Source organism: Staurois parvus, unplaced genomic scaffold (assembly GCF_062004578.1).
Source record: "Staurois parvus isolate SC_StPar_1 unplaced genomic scaffold, SC_StPar_1.0 ptg000336l, whole genome shotgun sequence".
Classification (NCBI taxonomy): Eukaryota; Metazoa; Chordata; class Amphibia; order Anura; family Ranidae; genus Staurois; species Staurois parvus.
This window is the reverse complement of record NW_028318132.1, coordinates 5,567,742-5,590,984: the sequence shown is the minus strand read 5'-3', so window position 1 is coordinate 5,590,984 and position 23,243 is coordinate 5,567,742. Positions and strand designations below refer to the sequence as shown.

Sequence of the window (23,243 nt, the reverse complement as noted above, 5' to 3'; positions counted from 1 at the left end):
TGTAGTTCCCATTAAAAAAAAAAATAGAAGAATGTTTTCACCTTTTTTTTTTTTTCATCTATTTTTGCATATCAGGACTGCAGTCTTATCTTGTCTGCAAGTATACACTTTTCTGTTGACCATAGAGGAACAAGGCCATGTAGCAATGCAGAATGCATCAGTAAAGCTGCTTGTGGTCTACATTTTGAGAGCATGTAACAAGGTGACACAGGGTAAAAAAAAAACTGTGAAATTATTATCATATCCTGCAATACTGCCAGCCACCACTAGAGGGGGACTCACCCAAAATCTAGTTGGTTGGGCACACACAGACATATACAATCTTGTGCACTCTAAGAGTTATGTAGCAGCAAGGTGAATCCCACAAACTTCTCAAATTCTTAAAGGGCACACACACTCCTGGTGCTCTCAATGACACTTCTCCTATGGCAGATATGACCACTTCCACACACTGACACTAATCTGGATGCAATTTGATTGGCTGTCAGGAGTTATGAATTCTTAACTTACTGCAAAGAAGATAGGAAGTTGAATTTATTCATTGGAAAGGCTTCTTCACTGTAAGAGCTGTGAAATTGTGGAATAGGCTGCCGCATGAACTTGAAAGAGACAGTAGCACTGCTTCTGGTAGGCTCAACACTCCCGGACGTTCCTTTGATCTACCTCAAGAACTAGTTCTAGCCAGTATTAAATAAAAGCTAGATGCATTCTTAAATCTACAGACTATACCAACTGGATATTTACATTTTAAAGTAAGAACACTAAAGATATTTGATCAAGGTGCTATCTGATTGACTAAGGAGATCAGAAAATAATTATTTTTCCTGTTGGAGCAAATTAGAACATGCATATAAGTTTTTTTTGCCTTTGGGTATAACATTCTATTTAGGAGGTTTTTATTGGTTGCACTTGATGGAATTGTCTTTTTTTTAACCTATGTTACTAGGTTATGCAGAAGGCACCTATTCATTTTTTATATTTAGCATTTCTAGTGCCCACTGGTGCCCCGCTCTACCATCAGGCTGGAAGGAGGAGGAGGTCACTAGGAAGCCTGGACTGAGCCTTGTTTACAACCTCAGATACCCCCCTGTGGCTTTGAGGAGTGAGAAATGGAGATTCCCTACTGGTTGAATTACAGGCTATTTAGCAAGTAGCCTTCTGGTGAGTGCATGATGGTGGAGGACCTTACACAGGAGAAGAGCACTTTTACAGGATTCACCACTGTTGGGAATTGTTTGCACTGGAGAGATTTTAGAAGACTGTCACCTGAAAGGCCTTTTGTTATATTATTGCACTCGGCACTTTAAAGAGCACAGTTTATGTTTTAACACTGATGTGTTTCTATTAGAAGGATTGTGTTATATTATTACACTTGGCATTTTCTATGCATTAGTTCATAATATTTTACTTATTTATTTACAGACTATGGTTGTCGCATATTTATGTGTATTATTTTAACATATTCTGCGCTTCACTGTTTTGATAAATTTATATTTTGGGTTCGTCACTTCTCTTTTAGTGCAAGCAGCTCCAACTCTCTAGCGTTCACCACTTACGTTTGACAATTTGTATATTCCTTCTAATCTTAGGAAATGGATGGTGGCAGCAGACAGTGTTGCACCTCCAAAATGTGAGACCTCTCCCCCCTGCTAATTTCACAGTTGCATGACCTATAAGGATAATTTATTAATTTATATGAGTGGGCATTCAAGAAGAAATTGGTGTATAGTGAGAATAAGGCGCAGCCTTTGGCTGTGTGGCCCCCGTGAGAATCTCCTGTGACCTAGCTGCTAACATGTGACCCTTCTATCAATAGGTATTCCCTGGCTGACGAATACCTGGAGAGGTGGTGCTACCCCTGGGAGAAGTAGAGGTAGTGGAGGAATTGTCCTGCTGTAGACCAAAGAGGTGCTGACATACATGTGTTAATTTGCAATGAAACCTGCCTATCCTATTAACTATTGAACTATTCCATATGACTTCTAAGAAGTTCAAGTTTAAAACCATAATTGACTTGTGTCTAATTCTGCTCAAGCCTCAGGCATCGATGACAAGCATGACAGCTCAACGGTAAGTTGAAGAGCTCCCTATGGGAGAGGGGATTCACATACATTGGGGGACCAGAATTTGGGTCTGTCTGTGGTGCCCAAGTAGTCACACTGTACCCACGGTGAGTTCTACCCACCAAAATAGAAACGAATTCTCCTGCGCTCTGAGACCCAAAAGAAGTGGATAGATGAAACCAGAACTTGAAAAAATTCGACCACCTGTGCATATGGGGTTGTGCAGCTCCAAACAAGGCTGGGGAAGCCCGCCCAATACTGTGAAGCAAAAAAAAAAAAGAAGCGCACCAATCTTGCTTATTACCTCAGTAAACCAATTTTTATTGAATACAGAAATATACTCACAAACAATGAAGTATTTCAAGCATGTCAGTTCTCAAAGGAACTATGGAATGGTAAGACCTGCGCGAGTCCCATCATATGGGTGGACACTCAGGGAACAGCTGATGCGTTTCGAAGGATGTTCCTTCTTCATCAGAGCTTCAAAACGTGTCAGCTGTTCCCTGAGTGTCCACCCCTATGATGGGACTCGCGCATGTCTTACCATTCCATAGTTCCTTTGAGAACTGACATGCTTGAAATACTTCATTGTTTGTGAGTATATTTCTGTATTCAATAAAAATTGGTTTACTGATGTAATGCGCAAGGTTGGTGCGCTTCTTTTTTTGATTTTGCTTCACAGAGGTCCACCCACCAACAGGGCTACTGAGTTCTGTCTGGAGATCATTGGCAGCTAAGTGTTAATTTACATCTGTAGACCTATTCAGATGACATCACCTTTGTCCATAAACCACTAAACACTGAATAAAGTTAATATTTATATTATTATCATCCTGCTTTAAGTTTGATTTTACACATATACTTTAAAATTCTATGGGGTTGAAATTGTGCATGTTTGAGAACAACTGGGTGCCATAACAATAGAGACTGTCCCTGAGTACAGGTAAGTTAGATTGGTAGTGGGTATAGTATGGAATTAGCCAAGTCTCAAAACTGCAGAGGTTTCTAAATATTTGAACATCCTTGAATTTATTTCTAGTTTTATCCAATGTTTTCAGCTCTCGTGTTAGAGTTCAAAATCTTAGCACTATTTCACTGACTTATCTTGACAGTGGTAATTAATAAATGAATTGCATGGATGAAAGCTACATACCCCAGTCTCATAAATTGGATTGTCAAACTCTGTTTCCACTGTTATCTGGCTGTAAGGATGAGAATACATGAGTGGAAGGCGAAGGCTGGAATAGTATCTGCACCTGGAAAGAGAAAATGACATATTAACTTTATAAGAGAATTATAGTATTACATGTGCTAGTTTAGCATGCAATGCCTTTCATTTATCTATTTATTAATTCTTTAGGTAACACTTGTAAAAAAAAACTTGTTTTGGGGGTAAATCAACCTAACAGTGATATTTTTATCTCCCTGCAGGGGTACAGGACTATAAATAGAGACTTCAATTGGGCTTTAAAGATTAAATTTAGGAGTTGGGTTCAGGTTTGAGATTGGATTTAGGGTTTATGTGGGGTTAGGGGCTAGGGCTGTGTAAAGACAAGGGTGGCCTTAAATGGCTTCATCTTTTTGATAGCCTAATGCAATGCTTGGATTGCATCACATACCTAAAGGGCTAAACTAAATGGGTGCTTTTATTCTAAACCATCCAAGGGGTTTAACCATTTTTTGGTAAGTATCAATGTTGTGCTAAGCCGGAGATGGCCAGCAAGTGATTAAACTGTTCAGTAGTAGGAGGTGAACATGCCCCATACAGCTTGGCCTTTTGATAACATTCCCATCTGAAAACATTGACACATCAGTAAAATTATTGTTTTCAGACAGAGTTTTTCAGCTTCAATGAGGTCTTTGTGAACTTTGCCTGCGCTGTTTGTGTCAATGTCATTGTGCTAGAAAAGGATGTACTATATGAGAGTGTTATTAAAGCCTTCAGCAAGCCACTAAGTACATGTTCTAGCTGGGAAAATACAAGCAACCTTGAACATAAACAAAAGTGTCTAACATCAGCGCACACCGCAACCTTGAGAAGTAGTACTATTGAATAACTGCTAGTAAATATCACTGTTCCTTCCGACAGATTGTTCAGCATAAATAGTACAAACACACTTGGTAATCTGACAACAAGATAATTAGATCATGACTTTATAAAGCCTATTGAACATAAATTGTATTCTTTGACTAATAAAAACTGTTTGTAATTAATCTGGGTTCAGTATTTTATACTGCAGTTTAAATATATTTTATAAAAGTCTCCACATTACAATCAAAGCGAATGGATTTGCCCCAACCAGTCCCCTATTTGTAAGATTTCAAATACGTATAGATGGTTCCCCCCTAGAAGATCAGCATTTTCTAAATATAATTATAGAGATCTGCTACCCTCTACTGCTAGCTCCTGACATTACAGTGTTATATATAAATTATGTGTTAGCCCTTCCTGTCTTTTGGAGGCTGGCTTGAAACCCGGAAGGAGAAGGGGAGAGAGAGAGAGAGAGAGACCTCAGCCACATGTCCTGTCCATGCCGTTAAGTCCAGGTCAGAAGAGACTATAATGCAATTATTCCTATTTTCTAATACTTTAACTGCAGCAGCCCATAGCTTCTTGAGTGTGTTTGAATCATTGTAACATACAAAGTAACTCTGTCCTATTGGTATTATCTCACATGCATAGTGCTGGATAGCTAGATCGGTGCTACAGTATGTGTAGCATCCTCCTAGTTCAGCTAGGGGGAGCTAGATCCTAATGGTTAGACAGGAGACGATTAGCAGGTGTAATAGCTAGAGGAGTAAAATTGTGGTCAGGGCTGAGAAACTCTGCAGGCCAGTCCCTTTGGAATTTTCCCCTGCTCTGATGCTTTCGGAGGAGGGCCTTGGAGGCAGTGGGTGGATCTGAGGAATGGCTGGCTGCAATCTTGAGGGACCTCAGACAATCCTCAACAGACTTGGCAAGGGGCTGGGACTCCCTTAAAAGTGTAGGAACCTGCTCAGTAAGGAGAGTTGGGTGGAAAAAGGAGAGGAGTGTAGAGAGGAAGATGTGAGGCTGGAGAAGGAAGGGTGCCAGGAGGCTTAGTGGGATGGGGCCTCACTGCAAGCTTGGAGAAGCACAGGAGAGGATCTGAGTGAGTACACCTGCACCTCCTGGGCAGACAGAGGAAGGAGCACTTTGGTGGAAAACCAGATTAGCCTCCTACTAGTGACTGTTCATGTATTTAAAGGGACAGGAGCCAGATCCCCTGCTCAAGAAAACCTCCAGATTGCTGGGTGAAGAGTAGAATTTGATCTAGGGTCTCTAGAATACCTTCTCTAGAATATTTTTTGTAAGAAAGCACTGATACTAAAGCATGGCTCTGGATAATCTGGCTGACATTGAGGCACATGAAATAGAAGAAAGAGTCAGAAGCAATAGTCTGCCTTAGCAACTCTTATCCAGCAAATTATTGTTCCATTTTAGATTTAATGAGACCTGCTGTCCATATGGGTTTAAAATGAATTAACCTGTGGGTATATTTCACTTGTATTTTAAAAATGGACACCATAAGCCTATTTATGCACTTAAATTAACCTCAGGCATTCATGTTTTTTAAAAAAAGGTTGGCTACACTAACTGAATGTATTCCCAAGTAGTTTTTGTTTTAGGGCTTGTTCATACCACCTTCATTGGATTGGGTTACTCAATGCATTCCCAATGCAAGGACAAAGCAAATTGTATTCATTTCAATGGTGCCAGTTCAGAGCAAAGCTCTGCATGGAAAAAAATAAAACATACATTTTTTTCAATGCACTGCAACAAGTGGAAGTAATTAAAAAAAATGATCATGCCACAACTGCACAGTGCCATCACTGGAAAGCCTGCAAGAGCCAACGTGTACTACAGAATGTCATGAAATTAGTGACTGTATTTGTAAAGCAAATGTGAGTTTAGTACATGAAAACTATACATTGGTTAATGGTTCCCTACTGATATTGGTTTCACATCCATTCTTGTAATGGATGTTTGTGTTAATAGGTTAGGGAATATATTCACATCAGATATTTAATCATCTATAAATACACATAATTAAAAATTTGAGCGAGGGAAACAAATTATAATTTTTGGTGTTTTAATTCTGGTGAAATCCTTTTTGATTGCATGTTTCATAGGGACTGTAAAAGTTCTGCTGATGGAAAATTAAACCCTTGAATGATTGCCTTTTATCCCACTAGAGTACATGTCAGAAAGACTCTCAGTAGATGAAACTTTATCGCAGGTTTAGGTCTACTTTATCAGCAGAAATCATCTTATGATTTTCCAACCCAGTGGATTAATTTAATGGTAGAACTAGTCTGTTGTGATAGTTTAGTGTTCCAACATGGTTTATGTATCCTGTGATACTGTAGGAACCCTTATTATACAATTTGTGCTCACATTTCTTTTCAGTTTCTTTACCAAGATAAAAGAAACAAAGTTTGCTTTAGCTCCGGGGAAAGTGATAGCTAATTCTGTGAGCTATAGTGAAGAAAAAAAAAAGCCAGCAATTGCATTTAAAAATCGGTATCGACATATAGTAACAGCCAGTGAGGGAGCCTCTCTGTATACACTGCTCCCTCACTGTATACACTGCCCCTCTCCTGCCTCCTCCACTGCTCCTCTCCCCACCCCCTCCCCCCTACAAAAAGGACCTGTCACTCATATGCTATCAGGTAGGGGACTATTGGTCCCCTATGTGATAGCAATAAAAACATAAGTTAGAAAAAAAATATACATGAAAGTAGAAAAAAAAATTGGAGCCTCCCCAACCCCACATATGCAGACATTTTGGTTTCGGTTCAGTTTTCGGCCACATGCAGTCTGAATTTTCGGTATTGGTTTTGACACCAGAATTTTCATTTCGGCGCATTTCATTTACTCTTTCCTCTCACAGACAAAACAGACTGCTTACTACAGTCATCAGGACTACAATAGGCAGTCAGAATTTAAAAACATGAAAGAAAATTCCAGGCCCCCTGGGCAGTACAGTGCCACATTGGCTGCTGCACTGATGAGACTTTATGTTAGTGTATCCAGCCATTGTCTTTGACTACCGTCACAGCAGTACAATGTCACCATTATGGCATTGCACTGCTCTGGTGACAGTATGTAAAAAAAAATTATATATTGTGACCACAGCAGTGCAGAGTCACAATGGTGACATTGTACTGTGGTGGTCATGTATAGTGACTGACTGCTCTGATATCACTGATTCAGTGCAGCCAGTCACAGTATCCCCAATCACCACCACACCAGTCTGAGTGTCACATAAAGCTTTGTTCACATGCACAGGGCTGTCTGAAGATCGATCCATGTTCAGATTGTTCTTTAGAGAACATCTGACAGGCAGTGAACAGGTGTTGTACCACTTCCTTACCACCTGCTTTAACCCCTTGGACCCAACACAAGTGCCCTCATTCACTTGAATGGGTCACAGTTGGCGGGTGCTATGTTCATGGAAAGTGGCAGTGAGTATAATTTCTGCCATGGCTGTAAAACAAAGAATCGCAGCATGCGGTGTACAACCCTTGCCAATGCTTCTGCAGCTAAAAGGGGTAATTAAAAAGCCATGCCTCAACAATGATGTTTCACCCCCCTAGTCTCACTTATGAACAAGACCTAATAGTGTAGCTAGTCACAGTGTCTCCAAACACCACCACACTAGTCACAGTTGCACCACATGAAACATTGTTCCTGATCACTGCCAAACCAGACCAATGCAACCAGCAACAGTTTTCCTGATTACTGCTGCACCAGTCCCAGGGTCACCATTGTAAACCATCAGTAGTGTTCAAAAGACCAGTGTTTGCCAGCAACAGTATTCCTGACCACTGCCACATAAGTCCCAATGTCTCCAGACCAATGATAAACCAGCAACAGTGTTCCTGATGACTGCCACAACAGTGCCAATGTCACCAGACCAGTATAAACTAGCAAAAATGTCCCCGATCACCGCCATAACAGTCCCAGCAGTGTAAACCAAAAACAGTGTTCCTGATTGAAGCCACATTAGTCCCCAGTGTTGTCAGACCAGTGTAAGCCAGCAGCAGTGTTCCTGATCACCACCACACCAGTCCCAGTGTCACCAGACCAGTATTTGCTAGCAACAGTGTTCCTTATTGCTGCTTTACAAGTCCCAGTTTCACCAGACCAGTGTAATTTAGCAATAGTGTTCCTGATCACTGTCACAGCATTCCTGTTGTCACCAGACCAGTGTAAGCCAGCTACAGTGTTCCTGATCGTCACCACATGAGTTCCAGTGTCACCAGACCAGTGTAAGCCAGCTACAGTGTTCCTGATCGTCACCACATGAGTTCCAGTGTCACCAGACCAGTGTAAGCCAGCTACAGTGTTCCTGATCGTCACCACATGAGTTCCAGTGTCACCAGACCAGTGTAAGCCAGCTACAGTGTTCCTGATCGTCACCACATGAGTTCCAGTGTCACCAGACCAGTGTAAGCCAGCTACAGTGTTCCTGATCGTCACCACATGAGTTCCAGTGTCACCAGACCAGTGTAAGCCATCTACAGGGTTCCTGATCGTCACCACATGAGTTCCAGTGTCACCAGACCAGTGTAAGCCATCTACAGGGTTCCTGATCGTCACCACATGAGTTCCAGTGTCACCAGACCAGTGTAAGCCAGCTACAGTGTTTCTAATCGTCACCACATGAGTTCCAGTGTCACCAGACCAGTGTAAGCCAGCTACAGTGTTCCTGATCGTCACCACATGAGTTCCAGTGTCACCAGACCAGTGTAAGCCATCTACAGGGTTCCTGATCGTCACCACATGAGTTCCAGTGTCACCAGACCAGTGTAAGCCAGCTACAGTGTTCCTGATCGTCACCACATGAGTTCCAGTGTCACCAGACCAGTGTAAGCCATCTACAGGGTTCCTGATCGTCACCACATGAGTTCCAGTGTCACCAGACCAGTGTAAGCCAGCTACAGTGTTCCTGATCGTCACCACATGAGTTCCAGTGTCACCAGACCAGTGTAAGCCAGCTACAGTGTTTCTGATCGTCACCACATGAGTTCCAGTGTCACCAGACCAGTGTAAGCCAGCTACAGTGTTCCTGATTGTCACCACATGAGTTCCAGTGTCACCAGACCAGTGTAAGCCAGCTACAGTGTTCCTGATCGTCACCACATGAGTTCCAGTGTCACCAGACCAGTGTAAGCCATCTACAGGGTTCCTGATCGTCACCACATGAGTTCCAGTGTCACCAGACCAGTGTAAGCCAGCTACAGGGTTCCTGATCGCCACCACATGAGTTCCAGTGTCACCAGACCAGTGTAAGCCAGCTACAGTGATCCTGATCGTCACCACATGAGTTCCAGTGTCACCAGACCAGTGCAGCCTGCAACAGTGTTCCTGATTGCCACCAAACCAGTCTCAGTGCTTCTAGACCAATGTAAGCAATAAACAGTGTACCTAATCGATGCCACACCAGTTCTTTCAGGAGCTTCATACACTTAACCATTTCATGTCCAGTTAGCAACTGAACTCTGACGAAAGAGGGCACTCCACAGAACTTTGACCAAAGTGAGCACTCTGCCGAAAGGGGGCACTCTGCTGAACTCTGATAAAAAGGGGCACTCTGCTGAACTCTGACATAGGTGGGCACTTGGTCACATTCTGACGTAAGCGGGCACTCGACCACATTCTGACATAAGGGTGCACTCGGCCACATTCTGATGTAAGGGGGCACTCCGCCACATTCTGACATAAGAGGGCACTCCGCCACATTCTGCTTAAGGAGGCACTCCACCACATTCTGACATAAGGGGGCACTCAACCACATTCTGTTGTAAGGGGGCTCACCGCCACATTCTGACATAAGGGACACTCCGCCACATTCTGACATAAGGATGTATTCTGCCAGAGTCTGATGTAAGGGGGGACTCCGCTGGATGCTGATGTAAGGGGCAATCTGATGTATAGGGGTAATTCTGGGAACTTTGATGCAAGTGAGGACCCTGATGTAAACTTGCTTTTTAAAAGCCCCAGACATTCCTAAAAGCACCGCTGCCTAATAGAAAACATCAACCCTTTATATTTTCCATCTTGGCAAAGCTATTTCAAGGTATAAAGGGACATACATCCATTGAAAATCCATGGTGATAAAACTGTCTCATTCAGTAGTACAAAGATCTTATTTAAATACGGTTTTAGTTAATTTTTTTTTTTGTTAATCAGGATAAGTAGATTGTCTTGAAGGACAAGTAGATTGGGACTCCAATTTAGTCCTAGGACAAGTAGTTTTTTAAAAACATTTCCATACCCCTGATGATGCTACACTAAGCTAAATTGCCTGACCACTTGTACCCAAGCGGTCATTACAGTACACTGTGTTTGATACATTTGATTGATTTGTGTGAAACACAAGATACAATGTCTGTACAAAATTAGTTCAGACATTGAAAAAATCTCACACCTGTGGTATCCCCATACTTAGGAGGAGAAACAAAGTGTTTTGGGGTGTAATTCTAGTATGCTTAAGTGACAACTTTTTAAAAAGAAATAGATTTTCATTCCACATTTTCCAAAAACTTGTGGCAAAAAAATAAGTTTCAAAAGACTCACAATGCCTCTTAGAAATTGCCTTGGGGTGTGAGCTTTCCAAAATATGGTAATTGTTAGGGTGTTTCCACTGTCCTGGTGCTCTAGGGCCCCCAAAAATGTGATAGGTAGTCAGGAAATTAGATGCATAATTTATGCCCCTAGAAAGCCTGCAGGTGCTCCTTGAATTTTGGACCTCTCTATGTGGCTAGGTTGTGAAAAGTCTCACACATGTGGTAATGCCATACTCCAAATTGCTGTCTGTTAGAAATAGCTCATTATTTGACAATTTCGAGTAATAAAAATATATTTTCATTTCCTTTACACATTTTTCATATACTTATGATAAAAAAATGAAGTCTTCAAAAGACTCACAATGCCTCTTAAAAGATACTTTGGAGTTTTTTCTTTCCACGGTGTGGTCATTTTGAGCTTCTATATGTGTCTAGGTTGTGAGGGAGAGCTGGGATAAACCACCAGGGAACAGATTTTACAGTCCAGCAGCTGTGAGCAGACAACCTCAATGCAGTGGCCCTCCACCTATCCCCTCTTCAACTAGAAGGACACCACAATGGACAAATCAGTAGACCCCAAAGAGGAAATGGAGGAGGTACGAAGACCAGGATAATATCAGTGACCCCACTCCTGATACATGCAGATCGAGGCGTCCAGTAAGGGTTTGTTTAACAGTACTGTATAGCACATGAAAATGTAAGTCTTTTTATGTTGGTTTTTAACCGCTTCCCGTCCACCATATAGTACAATGACGGGCGCAAGGTGGTTCCCTCATTCTGGAAGGACGTCATATGACGTACTCCCGTTCTAATTGCGCATGCACTGCTCCGGGAGCACGCAGCACGGCGATCGGTGGTGCGCTGTGTCCCTTGGACACAGCGGATCACAGTTCAGCGGAAAGAGCCGAAGAAGTCGGATCTGTCATGTGATCAGCTGTGTCCAATCACAGCTGATCACATGTAAACAGGGAAAAGCCGGTTATCGGCATTTCTCTCCTCACGAGCTGTCACGCTGACAGCTCATGAGGAGAGGAGAGCCGGTAATCGGCATTCCTCGGAGGGGACATGTACACAGATCATCAGAGCACTGATGATCAGTGTGCCCTGATGATCTGTGTAGCCCCAGCAGTGCCACCTGTCAGTGTCCATCAGTGCCAGCTCTCAGTGCTCATCCATGTCACCTGCTAGTGCCCATCAGTGCCACATCAGTGCCACATTTCAGAGCCTACCAGTGCACATCAATGCCACATATCAGTGCCCATCTGAGCTGCCTTTCAGTGTCACCCATCAGTGCCAGTCAGTGCCACCTATCAATGCCAGTCAGTGCCACCTATCAGTGCTGCCAGTCAGTGCCACCTATCAGTGCCAGTCAGTGCCACCTATCAGTGCCAGTCAGTGCCACCTATCAGTGTGCATCAGTGCCTCCTAACAGTGCTCCTCAATGCTGCCTATCAGTGCCGCCTAACAGTGCCAGTCAGTGCCACCTAACAGTGCCAGTCAGTGTCGCCTATCAGTGCCAGTCAGTGCTGCCTATCAGTGCCATATATGAGTACTGCTTTTCAGTGCCCATCAGTGATGCCTGTCAATGCCCATCAGTGCCACCTACCAGTGCCTCCTCATCAGTGCCCATCAGTGCCACCTATCAGTGTCCATCAGTGCAGCCTATCAGTGCCCATCACTGCAGCCTCATTAGCGCACATCAGTGAAGGAGAAAAATCACTTATTTATAAAATTTTATAACAAAAAACTAAGAAAAAAAGTTTTTTTTTCAAAATTTTCAGTGGTTTTTGGTTTGTTTAAGACAAAATAAAAAACTCAGAGGTGATTAAATACCACCAAAATAAAGCTCTATCTGTCACAAAAAATGATAAAAATTTCATATGGGTACAGTGTTGCATGACCACGCAATTGTCATTGAAAGTGTGGCAGCGCTGAAAGCTGGAAATTGGCCTGGGCAGGAAGGGGGTATAGGTGCCCTGTAGGCTTGTGGTTAATTACGTTTTAAAAGGTTTTATGCTATGTGAACCTTGTCTCTCTTATTTTTCTTGAGTTGCTACTGAAAGGAGAACCTGCACATTGGGAGGAGGAAAAAGGAGTAAAGAGAGAGGGGTTCCAACTAAAATGTGAATTTTTACCAATTTAGGGATAAGTGGTTAATTCCATCTGGTGATTATCTGGTTATGTTAAGGGGGCACAAATCGGCACATACTGTGGATAGGGGCACTCTGATTGGCACATGTGATGGAAAGAGGCACTCTGATGGGGAATATGATGTAAAGGGGCACTCTGATGGAGAAATATGATGGAAAGGGGTACTTTGAGAGTAAGGGGGCACTCTGATGGGAATACCTGATGTAAGGTGGCACTGTGATGGGGATACCCGATGTAAAGGGGGACTCTGATGGGGACAACTGATGTAAATGAGCACTCTGATGGGCATACCTGATGTGATGGCATTACATGATGTAATGTTGAACTCTGATGACGACACCTAATGTAAGGGGGCACACTGATGGTCACTCCCTATTCGAACCTTGGCCTGAAGAAAATTGTAGTGACCGGAGCTCCTTGAATTTTAATTCAATACCCCTGCTATAGTTGATGAGTTTCTAAAAGCTGCAGGATCGCTAGCATTACATCGTCTTTACTGTGTTTAATAGTTAAAATGGACTTAAGAAGGCTACCTTACCCACTAAATGCTTTGCGTTTCCATGGAGAAAGCTATACAAATGCAAATTCAATAAAAGTTTAATTCAGTTTCTTTTGCAGGCTAGCAAGGTGGATTGCCATATGCTTTATAAATCCATTGATCCCTATTAAGCACATACCCAAAATGAACACTTATCATGTTATATTATTTTCTGTGCTGGGTTCCTACATATCAGGGGCGGACTGACCATTTGGAAACTCGGGCACTGCCTGAGGGCCCGGGGTCAGTAGGGGGCCCCATGAGATGCCCCTGGTACCTTTTTCATAGGCTTTTTTGAGTTTGGGCAAGGACACAGGGCCCCGTGATCTCCTATTGCCCGGGGGCCCCATGAGTTGTCAGTCTGCCCCTGCTACATATACAAGGTTTTTAACTGACTTGAGTGAGTCTGGTCCTTGCCTTCATGGAGGGATTGAGGATTTACAATTTTTGGTTGCAGGTGATCTGCACATAGATATTCTTCTTATGTTGTCGAATGATCCTTACACATCCCTATGCCGAGTGGTTTAGGTCCTCAATCAATATGCAGATATTTAAGGACTAAAAGTGAACTGGGACAACTTGCTATAGTTTCTAATAGACACAGAAAGTTTCTGTATCTTTGATACTCTATCTCCAGTGGGGGAAAAAAAAATCTGCCATTGTCATTGATTGGAAAAATCAATCCATTTAATACTGAAAATTATTCTTGGCATACCCATGCTTCTGCAATTGCCCAGTCTGAATGCCAAAGTCCTTTTAAAAATGTCCTCAACTGCTAGCAACTTACTTGTTAGCTTTCTGTGGGGTTCCCCAATCCCTGTTTTAGGGTATTCATGCTTAATTGATGGTTCATTCTCTCTCAGAGGCTGTCTATGCCTGTTCTGTACAATTAATTTACATTTGCCTAATGTTTATTAGATATGTCTCTATCTGTATTACTATAGTTACAACCCTTGCAATTACAGCTTCTTCCTAAGCTTTTCAATTTGGATAATTGGAAAATTATGCTCATACAAACTCGGAATGGTCTTTAGTTGGTCTTTTATTGCTCTGTGCCTAAAAATCAATAGCTCTTATATGAATGTCTGAGCACTATGGCATGAAAGGTCGTCTCTGTATTGATGAATTTCATCTAGTCTCACCTATATATGGCAATCTGTTAATGGAAATTGTTACCCATGAGTATCTTCTCGGCTATCACTCATTCGGGGCAGCTGTTGAGTGATACATTTATGAAGAGTGTATGTATATATATATATATATATATATATATACAGATATATGTATCTGTTTTACCCCAAAGCCAACACAGACTTCTGTGCCTGCAGGAAAAGACTGTAGCGACCGCCACTAAGTCCTTACCATCCCGTAAAATTAGGGGAATGGTATATATATAATTTATTTATTTATACCATTTATTTTTAAGCTAACAGGCCTGAATGCTGGGTTTCCCAATTAGCTTATTGATTTTTGTAGTTTCTCTGATTCATAGGGTGATATGCTGTATGGGCACATATCGCTTCTCCTAATTATCAAACTATTTAACACAGTGATTGAGTGATTGAGTGCCATAGATAACAATTGTTATACCTAATTTATTATTTTGTATTGTATCTCATAAATGACATTAAATTCACATTTTGAAACTGCAATCAATATATTGGGGGAGATTTACTAAAACTGGTGCATCCAGAATCTGATGCAGCTGTGCATGATAGCCAATCAGCATTTAACTTCAGCATGGTCAGTTAAGCTTTGGCAATAGCACCTGGAAGCTGATTGGTTTCTCTGCAGAGTTGCACCAGATTTTGCAGTCTGAAGTTTTAGTAAATAACATCCAATGTGTAAATACTGAGAACTGTCCACTAGATGTCAGCCTTGCCATATAATTTAGTTAATGCTTGACATTTTTTTGAACAAAAGTACAATATATTGTGTTTATTTATGTATGCTTATGTGGTCTTATTTTATTTATTTATTTCAGGTACTTATATAGCGCCGTCAATTTATGCAGCGCTTTACATATACAGTATATTGTATATTCACATCAGTCCCTAACCCTCAAGGGGTGTACAATCTAAGGTTAATAGTTTAGTTAGCATGTGATTAGTCTGGACATCACCTTCATTTAGCCAGGCCATTGGTAATCACCTGCCTGGGATGTGGTTGGACAGTACACAGTTGATTACATGGCAGAGCTTACTGACTTGTCTCCTGGGAGTTCTTCATAGTTTCTTTAGAATTTTTTATCTTTGGTATTCTCCCTGCCTCTGCTCCTTGGATCTTATTGCTGGGTCCTCCGCCTTGCCAATTTCCCATTTGTTGTCCACAAACATGCTCCAGTATTCCCTATGTTCTCAAGCATGCTATGTAGCTAGAGAGGAAAGGCTATCTTTCTTTAAACTGTTTTACCCCAAAGCCAACACAGACTTCTGTGCCTGCCGTAAAGGACTGTAGCGACCGCAACTAAGTCCTTACCATCCCGTAAAATTAGGGGAATTTTCTCTCTCTGTCTACAGGATGGGTTTCAGAGTAGAAAACAAGTAACCTCTTCCTACACCTTTTTAGGGATAACATTTTCCATTCTTAATTTGCTTGTTTACAGTTTGATCACCTGTGGGTGCAACAATTTCTTTTTATTGTTCTGACCTTGCTAGACCTCCAATGCCCTTACCTTACCATAATTTCTGATTCATTATTGCTGTTTTATAAATTAAAACCCTTTTGAGCTGCTATGATGCAAGTACTCTGTTCTTTGAATCGCTCACACCATGCGCACTCTCATATAATTGTGTTTTTGTAATATTAATAATAACCATAAAGTGCCATGCTCAGGGGCGGACTGACAACTCATGGGGCCCCCGGGCAATAGGGGCTCATGGGGCCCTGTGTCCTTGCCCAAACTCAAAAAAGCCTATCAAAAAGGTACCAGGGGCATCTCATGGGGCCCCCTACTGACCCCGGGCCCTCGGGCTGTGCCCGAGTTTCCAAATGGTCAGTCTGCCCTTGCCATGCTTCACAATATTAGAACATCATCATTTTCCATACATAAAGTGCTCAGTCCAATAACAATCATGTGTGTGCACAATCCACAGTGCACTGAAATCACAGTTCACAGTGTTATGCCTATATGAATATCTGCTTCAATTCCATGATCTCATTTCACCACTTGGTGCTAATAGAATTATGTAGTGATATAAATGCCCTCCACCAGATGTGCTCTCGCCTGGGATATATGACTATACAGTTAAGTAAGGTCATACAGCACTTGTGTCCCTCATATAGGACTTATTGCAACATTCCCATGTAGACATGTTTGGGTGAATCCTGTCTACATGGGAATGTTGCAGTAAGTCCTATATGAGGGATGCAAGCGTTGTGTGACCTTACTTACTGGTACAGTCATATATCCCAGGTGAGAGCACATCTGGTGGAGGGCATTTATATCACTACCAGGGGCGGACTGACAACTCATGGGGCCCCCGGGCAATAGGGGATCATGGGGCCCCTGTGTCCTTGCCCAAACTCAAAAAAGCCTATGAAAAAGGTACCAGGGGCATCTCATGGAGCCCCCTACTGACTCCGGCCCTCGGGCAGTGCCCGAGTTTCCAAATGGTCAGTCCGTCCCTGATCACTACATAATTCTATTAGCACGAAGTGGTGAAATGAGATCATGGAATTGAAGAAGATATTCATATAAGCATAACACCGTGAACTGTGATTTCAGTGCACTGTGGATGGTGCACACACATGATTATTATTAGACTGAGCACTTTATGTATGGAAAATGATGATGTTCTAATATTGTGAAGTGTGGCACTTTATGGTCATTATTAATATTTGCTGCTAGTTTTCAACATTTGGCTCTGGTTCATCTTGGTAGCAACATTTGACTATACTTCCAACTTCATTCCTGTCTGGCCCTGTGTGCTCCTGACTCTGCTAGTTTATCAACTACTCTCTAGATTATCTAGGTTACTGGTGCTCTAACTACCCACAGCTTGTCTCTGCTGCCTAAATTCTAAGGGACACCTGAATACCAATCCATGCACATAAAGCATCCGGGAAGGTAAAGACTGGTGCAGAAATGGTTGCAAAGCCACAGATAACCCCTGTACCTTACAAGTTAGGATTATGGATGAGCTGGAGAAAACGGTTTGCCCTGGTGTATGTCAGATAGCAGGTGGCACAGTGTCCTAGGAAGACTGTGCTCTGGAGCCATGAAGCCTGGAGGTCTCAGTATGAGTAAACCACCACAGCTTGGTGTGTGAACCGGGTTGCCTTGTCTTGACGGCTGTTTGAATCATTACCCGCCATGCCTGCATTGAGTTCCACTCATGTTATTCTGATTGGCCCCTTACTCACTCATATAGGGTTTACTGGACCTAAAAAGCAGCAGTGCTTCTGTGTACATATGTGCTTGGCTGTAATGCACCATGCAGTGCAAAGCATCTAAATAGAAAAAGAGCTTAAATGCAACTGTAACCAAAAACTTTTTTGAGTTTTCACCAAGAGTGAAAGTCAAGGTAAATCTCAAATTTTGAGTTGTCACCAGAACAGGGATAGAGTGAAAATCTTTCATTGGGGACACTAGTTCTGGTGACCCTGGTGACAATTAGGGATTTTCCTCACTCTGGAGGCAAAAATACTGGCAGTGGTCATAACCCCTCCTAACTTTATTCAAATGTAATAAAAAGTTTTTGCTTTAGTTCTACTTTAAGTGCAGTGCTATTCAGCCAGACTTGAACAACGTTTTAAAGGTTCCTAAAGGGATTTACAGTTACACTTCAATGAAGCTGATTAGCAAATTTATGGTTGCTCTGCAAGTTTGTCCATAGGGATCCCTTACTGTTTACTGTTGCCTCCAGCAGTAAAGAAGAACTGTCACCATGTGTGTGTTAGTGACTTTTGTCAGCTAAATGTGACAGTAGGGATGCCAGTGGAAAGATACTGTGTGGATGATGGCATCTCTGCCCGAATCTGAGCCTGCATTACTGACTTACCTTGTAATATAAATGTATGCTCCTCCAAGCAAAACTGAAATGATGACAACAGGGATGAATATTGCTAATGCCATATTTCCTCCTTCTATAGAAGTTTCTGCAGCTGCTTCTGCCACTGTACAAAATACAGAAAACACATGCATAAAGGTTCGGTCTCACATAAAGACGTAGATTTTTTAGCAGAACAAAAACACTTTTTGTTGAAACAAACCTCCATATACACATTACTAAGTATTACATGCTCACTTGCAGTGTTTTTCTTCCCATAAAATTTTTTTTCTTCACTTGCACTGTATCATTGCAGCTTCTTGAAAATGTAACTGCTCCAAAAGAGTTATTCACAGTCCTCTCACTCATTGCATTTCACAGCCCTCTCCTCTTCTGGGAGTGTCTAATAACCTTCTGTGCTGGCCCAGCTCCTCTGTTCCTCCTCCCACCTTCCTACTTAACCTTCTATGTAGCAGTTGTGGGAGTTGTGAAGGAGAATACTATAAATGAGTCTTTCCTAATTTTTTTTACCACAGGAGAATTCTTGAAATAATTTTCAGTTCTTAGGAAACCCCTGCTAAATATAAGTCATTGGGGGATCAGTGGGAAAAATGCCTCCTCTGGTGGTCGGAATGCCACCCCAGACAGCTAAAAAGATCACTGGGAACTATATAGGCATCAAATGAGAGGTCAATCATTCACAGCTCAAGGAACCCCTGGCAACCTCTGGAGGAACCTTGGAGTTTCACATAACTCTGGTTTAGACTGGCTACTATAGAGGGAGGCTTTTATAGCTAAATAACATGCATACAATATATTCAATGAATGCTTAGAAGTCTATTTATTATCAAGCCATACCCTGCTCCTTTGATTTGGTATTATTCTCCCTTACTCATTGTGGTTTCTCATATGTTACAATAGTCGGACCTTTACTGTTGGCCATTAGGCCTCATGCCTTTATCCTTTATCTTTACTGTAAACGTATTTTGCATATCGTTGTATGCCTTCCACCCTGAAAACCCAATAAAATGTTTGAACAAGAAGTCTATTTATTTAAAAAATGCTTTGCGAATGTCTCAGCAACACAAATGTCAAAAATAACACCTGCAATCAATTGATGCCAACACTCACCTAAATATTTAGGTGTCAATATAACTCCCACATATACTGAGCTATATAAGGCTATTTATCATCCCTTATTTTAACATATCTATAACCTGTTGGGGTAGTGTGACACTTATAATCTTTTTCTACTAAGACGTATAATATCATTCAAAACAGCTATTCTCTCTAAGCTACTATATTTATTTGAGACTTTACCAATTCAGATCCCTATGACCCAGCTACATAATTTGCAGAGGGGCGATACTAAATTTATTTGGAACTATAGGGCACATAGAATAGCCAGCACTGCCTTTTATTATCTAAAAACTAAAGGGGGGTTAAGCATGCCTGATCTGCTTAGGTACTACCATGCTGCTCATCTCCAACAGTTAGCAGCCTGGAACTGCCCAATATACCCCAAACTCTTGGACAGAAATTGAACAGGGATATTTGTATCCTGTACACTTAAACTCTTTAATTTTGTCAGATGTTACTAACTATAGTTTGTCCCCTGTACAGATGCTGCCTTGGGCCCCAGCAAAACTGTTTCAGTTTCAGTTTTGAACACCTTCTTCACTAGGATACTCGTAAATTCAGAACGTTTGAAGATTTGTACTGGAAAAACGGGTTACCGGTTTGTATGTTACATTACTACTTACAAATCAAACACTTTCGTTGTACCAAACATTCTTCCCTAGTCCTAGAGCAACCTACCACTTTTGAAAGTGCCTGTAACCAAGACCCCTCCCAGTTGAAGCTGATTTCCACTATCTATAAGCTTTTACATGAATCTACCCTGGTATTGGTTGGTCCAGTACTCATTTATGAAAAATGAGAATGAACCCTCCAGTGCCCCATTCTCCCTACACACTGGGATAAAATTTTGGAGGCTACCACCAAATCATCTACCCCTGTGTTGCATAAGGAAACGAATTATAAGGTGCTAATGTTCTGGTATAGAAAGATCTGCATGCAATGGAATGAACTATCCCAAGACAGAGTTGGCATTGTGGACAAGGTATGGGATCATTAATTCATATATGTTGGCACTGTCCCTTAATACAACCATTTTTGCCAGCAAGTACTTTTAAGTGCTTAAACAAGTGTTAGACACAACTCTGGCATTGGACCCTATTTTTTGTTTATTAGGTCTGTCTTTCCTAGGAATATCTAAATATGCAAAGAAAATGGTCACTCATATTCTGACAGTAGCTAAGAGACTGATTCCGTTCTACCGAAGATCTACTGTAATTCCTACTTTGAATCAACCTCTTGGCGATATTGCCGGAGTTATGTTGCCTTGAACACCTCAATGCTATATTTAGAGATTGATCAGACCTGTTTGATCGTACTTGGTTATACTGGGAATGCTCTCCCTGTGGTCCTTCAAATACTCTCTCCTCCCTTTCTGATGGCTCATATTTTAGCATTAATTAGATTTCATCAGCCATCCCTTGAGTAGGTGTGTAGCATTTCTTTTTTCAAAATGTCTACTATAGTGTTACCAATGGTACACTTATTGTTCACTCTCAGTATCTATTATATAATACCAGATACAGTGCTCAACATAAATTAGTACACTCCTTTTGAAAAGTAAGATTTTAATCAATATCTCAATATACACAAGAACAATTTTCAACATTTTGACAACTGAGTCAACTGAGTGTTATAGAACAATTGTTTAGCTCATTACATGAAGTAAGGTTAATAATATAACTTAGATTGCAAAATCTTCAATTTTACTCAAATTCGTTGATGCAAAAGTGAATACACCCCACAACAAAAACTACTACATCTAGTATTTTGTATGACCTCCATGATTTGTAAGGATAGCATCAAGTCTTCTAGGCATGGAATGAACAAGTTGGCGACACCAATCTTTTTCCATTCTTCAAGAATGACCTCTTTTAGAGCCTGGATACTGGATGGAGAATGATGCTCAACTTGTCTCTTCAGAATTCCCCATAGGTGTTCGATCAGGAGATATACTTGGCCACTGAATCACTTTCACCCTGTTCTTTTTCAGAAATGCAACAGTGACTTCAGATGTGTGTATTGGATCATTGTCATGTATGGAAATTGCATGACGATCAAGGGCAAGAAGTGATGGTAAAAGCACTTTCAATATAGGGCAGTACATCTGTGAATTTATGATGCCATCAATGAAAACAGCTCCCTAACCCCAGCAGCATTCATGCAGCCCCACAGAAGGACATTGCCACCACCACTGTAGGCACCGTGCATTTTTCTTTGTACTCCTCAGCTTTGCAACGCCATACAGCTTTGAAGCCATCAGTTCCAAAAACATTCATCTTGGTCTCATCACTCCAGAGTACAGAGTCCCAGTAGTTTTTCCTTTTCAGCATGGGCCCTGGCAAACCCTAGGTGGGATTTTTTGAGCATGGGCTTTAGGAGAGGCTTCCTTCGTGGACACCCATGCTTGCTGTTCCTTTGCAGTGTATGCCATATTGTGTCACAGGAAACAATTACCCCAGTTTGGCTTTCTCCTTCTTTAGCTAACTACAGTGAACTTTCATGGCAACTTTCTTCAACCCTACTCATCAGAAGACACTCCTGTCGAAGCATTAACTTCCATGGATGGCCTGAACGTCTCTGTGAGATGGTTGCAGTTCCATGTTTGTTAAATTTTTGTATCACTTTTTGCTACAGTATTCTGACTGATAAGTAAAGTTTTGCTGATCTTCTTGTAGCCTTCATTTGTCTTGTGTAAATAAATTATTTTCTTTCTCAGGCTGTAAGAAAACTTGTTGAAAGGAGAAGGCTGGCATATGCTCATACTTATGTGCATTCTCATAATTCTTAGCAAATGCTTAATACAAAACAGGCATTGTCACACTTAGCATGTGCAGAAAACAAATGCACATGCTCATGTGCACTCGCATACATATGAGCACAGGCACCAAAGGGCCATGGATGGATTGCTGAATGGTCTTTAGCTAGTTCCTGCTTTACTTGAGCCTTGACCTGCTATACCTGCTTACCTGTGTATTACGGCTTGCCCCTGACTTGTCTTTGGATATCTGCCTACCTACTGTGACCTCAGCTTGTATTCTGACTCTGTCCCTGACTCCGCTTATGCCTGATGTTCTTGTACCTTGCTGCCCAGCTGTTGATGACCTTTTAGATTGTGTCCTGGCTACACTCTTGTCTGCCAAGTAAGTGTCACCGTGTTCCAGTTCCTGGTTCCTGCCTGGTGAGCTGCAGTCATCTGCTTCCTGTAAACCCCAGCTGGTACTATCTGCTACACCGGCCATCATGCCACTCTGTGTCCCCACACTCCCAGTCGCCACTATCAGGAGTGTTGGAGAAGAGGTGCAAGAGAAGCTCCCTATCCAGCTCGATCTCCACCAGGGATGTGACACAGGCCTTGTCACATTTCTCTTCCATGTGGTGCCATTACTGACAGCGTGAAATGGGAAGGGGTTTTCTTTGTTAAGTAACGCCTTTTTATAATCAACTGTCTGCTGGACACATGTTTAATGAATAATTAGCCTCACCTGTAGTTGAATTCTTGTTAAGATTTTGTTGTCTAAAATTTATCTTTGCTCTTAAGACTTTCATTGGGGTGTATTCATTTTTGCAACATGGTCTTGAATGAATTTGTTAGGGAAAATATTTTTTGTGTGTGCAAATTAACAAATGTTGTTTCCTATCAATGGCCAGCATTTGTGGGAGTATTTTGTAGTATAATGTCCCATAGAAAATGTTGATTCTGAAAGTAAAGTAAAGGTTTTCTGACAGATCTGTTGGGTGTACTCATTTATGCTGAGCACTGTATAT

General features: G+C 41.7%; 1 protein-coding gene across 3 annotated transcripts in view; it reads right to left on the bottom strand.

Moving 5' to 3' along the window:
* The window catches only part of SEZ6L (seizure related 6 homolog like), a 570,023-nt gene that overhangs the window by 6,771 nt on the left and 540,009 nt on the right, over nt 1-23,243 (bottom strand). For all 3 annotated transcript variants that reach the window (XM_089684123.1, XM_089684122.1, XM_089684124.1), the window contains 2 exons: nt 18,351-18,465; nt 3,217-3,319 (listed from right to left, as the gene is read on the bottom strand). In XM_089684123.1, the coding sequence (XP_089540249.1) occupies nt 3,217-3,319; nt 18,351-18,465 (218 nt within the window). The remainder of the gene's footprint in view (nt 1-3,216; nt 3,320-18,350; nt 18,466-23,243) is intronic.